General features: G+C 33.5%; 1 protein-coding gene across 1 annotated transcript in view; it reads left to right on the forward strand.

Annotated features, from left to right (window-relative positions):
- Positions 1-5,269: 5,269 nt before the first annotated feature.
- Positions 5,270-8,792, forward strand: part of LOC117101056 (putative ferric-chelate reductase 1) — a gene marked incomplete in the record, with an annotated part of 7,048 nt that continues 3,525 nt past the window's right edge. The window contains 3 exon segments of the mRNA XM_033240920.1: positions 5,270-5,404; positions 7,165-7,242; positions 7,749-7,928. Coding sequence (XP_033096811.1) covers positions 7,165-7,242; positions 7,749-7,928 — 258 coding nt within the window.

Below are 8,792 nucleotides of genomic sequence, written 5' to 3' on the forward strand. Positions count from 1 at the left end.
GGAAAAACTGTATCACAAGAACCTTTGGCGATTTGCTAAACAATTTGTCAACGGTAATATCGGTAGTCGTGGAAATGTTCCTACATTTTTGGACCCGATATACGGTAGCAAATAAATTCTACCCACAGAAATAGTGTCGCGAATGAAGTTAATTTCGATGATCATAAATGGTATCCAAACCTCCCTACTGAACCTGAACTACCTTTTAATATGAACCTACTGTAATTAGGCCACGGGACATCAGGTTGCTATTGAACCAGAAATACTCTAGATCTAGCCCTGGCCGCGCCCAGATGGCATTGGCTATGGTAGGCCTATCCTAAAAAAGTTGCCTGCAACGCATCATTTTCTCGCTACATTGTTTACGAAACTATTACAAAGTGGTATCGCACCCCCGAGTTGGTCCAAAAAGTTTTGTTTCTATAATGGGACAACGATCAAAGCATGCCCAGAAATTTTAAAATTACGCTTACGTCTTGTGTTGGGAAGCTGTACCACCAAATTATTGCAGACCGCATCTCTGAATATTTGACCAACAACAACTTGGTAGATAATAGCACGCAGAAGGCATTCATGAAAGGGATAAACGGCTGCATACATTGAGCATTCATTCGTGATGAGCGAACTTTTTTCCGATAGGAACAATAAACGGACATTACATGCTACCTACATGATCATACGGACGCATTTGGGTCTATTGAGCATAACCTTATTCCTTATAAAGGAATCAAATTCCCAAGGAGATTTGTACGCGTATATTGAGAACTTATACACCAGGCTTAAAGGCATTGTTAGAGGACCAGGTTGGGAATCTATAACCCACTTGCCTTTAAGAAAGGAGTTTCCAGGGTGATTCCCTCTCCCCCATCATTTTCATTTTAGTGTTTAACCCAATAATTGATTTGCTAAATCACATGAAAGTATGTATGGTTATAATCTATGTGGTCATAGGTATATTACTCTGCCATTTGCAGACGACTTCTGCTTGCTCACGGTGACAAGAGAAGACAGCAATCACTGATGAATAAAATACATAATATAATCCAATCTATGGGAATTAAGCTTAAACCAGTGAAGTGCAAAGGCCTTTCAATTAGAAGCGGTAAACCCGATGAATGTGTTTTTTCTCTTGGAGACACTAAATTAAAATCCCTTAAAGATGCCCCTGAGAAATTCCTTGGAAGTTTGATATATTTTAGTGGGAAAACTAAGGATACTGTGGATTTTATTAGAGACAAACTAATCAGAATTATTAACAATATCAATCTGTCACTCGTTAGGAACGAATATAAACTTAAGGTTTAAGTTTATGTACAATATGCTCTGCCTTCATTAAGACAATATCTTATAGTAACTTTATTTGTCAGCATGTTATTTGTCTAATCTTTCCTAAGTGTGTAATAGTCAAGATCTGTTTTACTCTTTATACTGTATTCTCGTGTACTCTGTACGACCGCACCTCAGTCTGTGAGTGCCACCGATAGAAAGGTGTAGTGTCACCAAATGGAAAATAAATAAATTAAAAAAATGTCTTGGTGCATAATAGTGAATTATTAATGGCGCCCTCTGTATGTAAGAAGTGCGGACAGATTAAAAACATATCATTTCAAAGAGATAGCTACATCTTTGTTGTTGTTGTTATACCAGGTCATATTATACAGTGCCAGATAAAGAAGTGGGAGTTCATTTTGACTTATTAGGACACTGTGTTTTTCATACGGATCCAAATAATTGATAGAAGGAACTGGTGAGTGTAGCATCGTACTACGTTTGATTGAACTAATAAATAATATGACGCCTATCGTCGAGAATTGTCAGTGGTAGGTAGTAAGAAGGAAAGAAATAGTGGGCGTAGGAAGAGATATAGTTGCACGCCCTGTACTCAGGGCATTTCCACCATTTAGTCAATGTTTCCACGAATCGTAGCGGACAACTCAAGTCAGTGGTGCTTAACCAACCAAAATAAGATAGCATAATTGAGGCTGAATTTTTGTCTTCATGTTATCTAAAAATTCGTAACTTCATCGGAGGGTCCTATCACATTATTTTTTTCTGGGAAATGTTCTCAAAAAACTATTCTTCACCAATATATGATTGAAAAAAAATTGAAAAATGTTTTTGACCTCTGAAATCAAGATGGAAAAAGAATAGCCTATAGTAGTGTATTAAAATAGGCCTGTTGGAGGCATTTTTTAACACAATGCATGACAGCATTCGTTGAGAGCGGCTATGCTACACGATATACCATCATGTCCTTTTATTGGAACACTATTATCTTTCTTTGAGGTTTAATTTTTACAGTGTTAACGGCTAACTTGATTTATATATAGGGCCTATACAGTTTTGTCACTACAATATATATTTAAAATGTTCCTATTTGACCACTGTTATTATTTAATTATCATTATCAATCGCAAACAAATTCATCAATATTGGTATTAATCTACTGTATTTGTTTATGTGTATATATAATTGTAATTGTGTAATCAGTAATTGAATTATATTGTCGTGAGTCAAAGAATGAACTAAGACTTGTATACGTTGTATAACGTTTATTAACTGCAACATCAATTGTAACTACAAAAACAACCCCTGAAACAACAGAGAAAATAAAATAAGTAAGGTACATCAAAGTTACCTCTTACAAGTCCAAAACAATATGTAGCGAGCGGTAAGGCCTCAAAATTATTCAAGTCTACTTTACATAAGGTAAATTAACTGTTCGATTAAATCATATTCTCTTATTATAAATTGCAAATCTCAAATTACAGCACGTCTAATGTAACGTCAAATTATTTCTTCTCATGGGTACGAACATAATAAATTGCAATATCTCTCAGTATATCAATCTCAATTGAAATCCTTTACCTGCGATGCCCTCAATGGTATACACCAAAATCAACACTGTAATTATATCGCACGACACAGCCAGTCACTGTCGGGATCGCCGACACCAGGTGAATCTCCTATTAAAACAACACATCATAAGTTCTAATGTGATGTCACATATTCATATTTTAACATGTTAGAAAACATATAAATCATAACACAATATTAGCATAATCCAGCAACCAACTTGTTACTCTTAACAAAAAATGACTAACTCTCATAATCAATACCTTACTAGTTCCATAATAATCATTACATTAACACATCATACAGTATATTGAATAATACAAACTTCAGTCAGAAGCAGATACTTAAATATCACAACTATTATGAAATACGCATAAAACTCACAAACTAAAAGATCAAATAACAAAATGAACTATTTATATAATAACAATAATCAATAAAACGATCACACTATCATCAGAATCATCGTAATAGTATACATCGTACGACGACCCGATAATTACATGGGTGCCGCCATCTTGGATTAATGTTTATATAGAGCACCCTCTCCAGCACGAGAGTTCGTGACAACTAATATTAAAACGTCAGGGAACTGGGGACCTAGAGATCTTCAAGGCTCAGCACACACACAGATAATCATAAACTGTTCAAACATGATTAAAATTAAGATGTAAAATAATGCCTGCCTAATTATTAACAATGCTATTCATATTTCTTTTTTAGCTCAAAAATAAATAAAATTCTGATTTAAAACAACCCTGGTAAAGAATGAATAATATTTAGCCTTGTATAGTGCATTAGCAAAAAAGCCTCAATGAGCTTTGGTGATATATCAATTAATTTCAGCCTATAAAAGCAAACATACTCCTTTAAAAGCATATTTGGCTCTTGGCTCTGAGTCACAGCTGACATGCAATTCAAAGAACTTAACAATAGGCCCCTAATATCATAAATGAATGAATGGTTAGCATAACAATAATTTATCTATTGATGATTCTTCTATAATGGTAAGGAAATTATTAACAAATAACAAATTTATCTCAATATTAGGAAATGAGTTCGCATCAGAAAATTAGTGATGTTTTGCCCTACCTGACATGTAAACATACTAGCAAAAAAAATATAATAATATATAATATAAATATCTGTTCAAGGTTGTGGGTTCGATTCCCACCCGAATCACTTGCAAATTTTTTTCGCTAGTATTTGGGGACATACTGAGTATTCAGTACGATTACACGTCAGGTAGTGCAAAACATCACCCCATCTCAAATCGCCAGTATCTAATTGATTCTGGTGTTTATCTTTGGTAGGTGATTATTATTGCATGTCTTCAGTATTTTTGAGTGAAAGTGAAAGCTTAAGTTATGGTATGTAGATCTAGTGTGCTGTCGGCTCAAATTATAGTATGTAAACCTAGTGTAGGCCTACTAATTAGATAGTTCATTATGTTTTCAACTACTATTTCCTTGTCTACCACTACCAGGACATTACGCCAACTACACAAATACACAATCAAATATTTATCAACAGCAAAATACTACAGGTACAGTACTACAATTTCAACTGTATTGTACTAGCAACAATCATTCTCATATTGTGCAGCTAATGCACAGCCACAAAATGTGATCATAGACACTATATGAAAGCACCAAAATAGCCAGTTTGAGTAAACAAGGCAAGGTGATGATTGACTTAAAAGTATTGTTTATTTCCTTTAAAAAATACCTTCAATGGCTTTATGCAATTTTCTTCAGGAAATAATGGCTCCTTTCCGGGCTTCTATTGGCTATACCAGAGTGTCCTTAGAAATTTTTTTTTAAATCAAGAAGCTTAAAAATCATTGTAACAAATTCATGACATATATATAAAAGTAATGTCGATGTCAGCAATATTTAAATTAAGATAAAAAAAATAATTGACGTATGCAGTACCTACATTTCTTGTGTCGAGCACTGCAATCTTTTCCTACTGATCAGAGAGTGTAGTAGAATTACAGTACATCACTGCTGTCATAATTTCTTGCTATTGAAAAATCAGTATATCAATGTCTCATTCTTATTTACATCAGTTTATTACAAAAACCTTATAACTTATTTTAAAATAAAATAAATGAAATAAATAATCAAATAAAAATAACATAGTAATAGAGAACTACATAATTCACTACTGTACATTAAATTTCCAATTTCAACTTACACTCATTCAGCTTTGGATCTACAGTATTTATATTTTAATCAATTTTTTAATCATATAAATTGATTAAACTGTAAACACTGTAGTTTAATCAATTTTTTAATCATATAAATGTCAACAATGACACAGCATGTTTTGAACAAAAATTATAATAGATGATATCTATTATTGTCCATTAGTTCAATAATCAAAGCTTAATATTGGTGTCAGTGTTTATCACAGTTAAGTGCGTACTTTACCCTGCTTACCATCCATTAGACTACACCATGAGATCAGCATTTTTTGCATTGTACACATTTCATGTCAATAGGCCTTATAGTGAGCTTCTATTTTTTTCTATCTGGAGTATGGGGTAAGTTTATAATATTACTGATAGGGCTATTTTTATTATTAACAACAGGTATCAATAATCAATTTATGATATGCATTAAACAATTGCTAAAAGTTAGACATTTTGCTTATGATCCTACATAAGGCAAGATTGTTTATTGAACCCACCACCCATCAATAGTGATGATTTCAAGTAAAAATAAAATTTAATTTTTTGCCAATTAGTGCACCTACCTCCATGAAAAAATGGAAGGTTTTTCTTTAGTTTTATTAGGCCTGCCGCTGCCTTAAAATCAGGCCCCAGAGGAAAAAAATGTTGATTTGTTGTTGAACTGATTTTTCTATGATGGAAAAAAGTTGTTTGACAAAATCTGGGGAATAGTTAATGAGATACAGATTTTTGATTATCAAAAAACTGGGGGAAAATGGGTGTAACCACCCTTTTTTCCACCTATGTTTTACAACATATCAAAATATTTTTTTCCTCCAGAGACTGACTTTAAAAACTCCAAAAATAAGATATGTATATTGATTCCTAATTACATAAATTTAAAGCATTTCACTACCACACTGTTTACATTCAAGAATAAAATTTTATTTTATTTTCTCCTGGATGTGTCTGGATGTGTTTTTGGTAAAAAAGAAAACAAAAATTTTGTTTGCTGCCCTCCTCTGATGATCTTTCGAAAGAATAAGCTTGCGAAACAAGGTTTTAAAAAAGTCTCACCCAACACATAGTAAATAAGGCAAAAAATTAAACCAATCTTTATTACCAGATAATTGGAAGGTGTTGCAAACAATTAATGCATTTTTTACTTAGCGAGGAAAATTTGTTGTTTAATTGTTGATTGTAAACTGATAGTCTATTGTAAATATACAAAGTAAATATAGGATTGTCAATGTCAAATATCACTGTAGTAATTTTCAGCTTTGAATCTTTTCCCATATTGGGACTAAATAAAAAAAAAAACATGAAACGCAGAAGCAAAAAAAGGTAGTGTGGCATATTTCGGAGGGCCATAATTTTAAAACGACTTGGACTACAAAATTATTTGTAAAAAGGAACATTTTGGTGAATTTTGAGCAAAATCTAAGAGGGTCACTTGGAGAGTTTCCTGAAAATTAGGAAACACGGAATGACCCTATATTATGTATTATGCTGCGTATAGTTTATTCTATTATGGGATCATAAATTCTTTACTCTACTTGTTAAGGAGTGTGCTTTGAAGAATGTCCCCTCTAGTTAAGTCAAATACAATATGGGGTGATTCAGCCATCTGCATTGTACAACCAAGAAATCAATTAATAATAATAATACTCAAACATTTATAAAGCGCCAATTCCAAGAATGATCAAAGGCGCGGGCGTTATTACCCCTGGTCACTGGATAACGTACAATGGCAAACCAGCACATTGTGCAACTTCCTCTGCTCCCTGTGGAGTATCCCTAGTCGTTCGTTACTTATTTAGCGCACAAAACTATGAACATTCAATGCCACAACATCCTTCCAGGTACCCATTTATACTCCTCTACTGGGTAGAGAGAGGCAAACATAGATAAAGTGCCTTGCCCAAGGACACAAGCAACTTGCACAGCGAGAGTTTCGAACCCCTGACCTCAAGGATGGGAGTCCAAGCCACAATAGATGCGCCAACCACTTATGTACTGTATTTGTTTATCAAGGACAGTGCCACATAGAACTTATGTTCAAAATGTCCTTTGTGCTCTGTAAATCCAGTGCAGTGAATTTATATTTTCAATATTTACTTTAATATTTATAGATGCTAATTTGGAATATGAAGAGTTTGTTTGGATTGATTGCGCTTTTGTGTGTGTGGCTGCCAGCCCATGCAGCTGAGGTAAGCTAATTCAAACGTACCAGTTTAATATTTTGTATTGTTATTTTCATTGACTAATAGATGCAACGGACATTTTTAAGGTGTCCATTAAATTAATAACCTGCCCAATCAGGAATGTGTTGCATGTCCTACAAACACTGTGTTTACGTATGTTTACACTGTCATCCTGTGGGAACTTAGCAAAGATCATTGGATTGGCCTAATTTTGTAGGACATTCTGTAGTATACAAACTTCATGAAGGGGGTGCAGTATATTTCCATTTTACACCTAAAAAATTAATGCCTCCCCTGAATAAATGCCTTCCTCGCATAAACGCTCTCCCCCAATAAAAGGACAACCTCCTGAATTGTAAACACCCCAGGCCATTTATTTGAAATAAATACGGCAAATTAACTATACTAATGGCAGTGTATTTTTTAGGCTTGACTGAAGAGACTGAATTTGTCAATTGAGATCCTGTATTAATGTTTTTGATGGCACTTTGTAACATGCAGTCTTCTTATAGGATCCTTGTGGAACGACCCGAGGTTGCTTTCGTTCACCTGAAGATTGTTACCCTGCCTCTGCCTGCACTTTTTTTGTTGCTTGGAATCGTAATAGTGGTAACGATTCCCTCATTGATTTTGAGTTGAGTATAGCAGCAGTATCTGGAGATACGTATGGTGCAGTCGGATTTTCTGAGAACAATAAAATGGTAAGTATGTAAAAACAACTTTATATCAAACGGAAAAACTTAATCACAAAAAATGTGTTTTTCATAAGGTCACATAAACATGATACAAATTAATATAACAAAGAAAAAAATACAAAAGTAAAGTAATTAAATACAGAACTTACTACAAATTATGAAAAGATCTATTCTACGTAACGTACAAAAGTTACAAGAAAATGAAATTAAGTACACAAAATTACATTATGCTAATTAAAAAACAAAAAATTGGTTTCATTTAGAAATAAAACACTAAAATTACTCTTAAGAAAGAAAAGTTGCATGTACATACTGTACATTTTTATTTCAAAACACTAAAAAGTAACTTTGTGAAAGAAAGCTTAAATTTTTTTTATTCAATATCTATTATTATTTTTAGTTTTCTATTAGTTGGTTGTTTATTAATCTTTTAAATATATTTATGTAAGAGGCAGTTATTGCATATGGATGTAGAATCTAGGGAGCTGAGAAAAATTATTCATTCAGTGACGAAGGACAAAACAACTTTCAATACGTTCCTCTTTTTAGTTCCTATGCATGTAATGCAATAGGAACTATTGTAATCACTCTGGCTATTTCCTATGTTTTTTATTGTGTGTAGTGTGTGCGTGTGTGTGTTGACATTTATGCAAATGCGCATGCGTCAAAGAAAAGTTTTCCGACATTTTGTTTTACATCACGATGCGAAAATCGATGTGAAGTTTCTGCAGAATTCAGTCTGGGCTCACGCTAACCGACCGGAATGTCGGCATGGATGAAACTATTTTGGTTTTACGGCAAAAAAAAATCAACTCAGCTGTGGCATAGGTATTTTGAAGAAGGCCTAAAATAAAACTAAAA

Source organism: Anneissia japonica, unplaced genomic scaffold (assembly GCF_011630105.1).
Source record: "Anneissia japonica isolate Jap-2015-1 unplaced genomic scaffold, ASM1163010v1 scaffold288300_len60437_cov172, whole genome shotgun sequence".
Taxonomy (NCBI): domain Eukaryota; kingdom Metazoa; phylum Echinodermata; class Crinoidea; order Comatulida; family Comatulidae; genus Anneissia; species Anneissia japonica.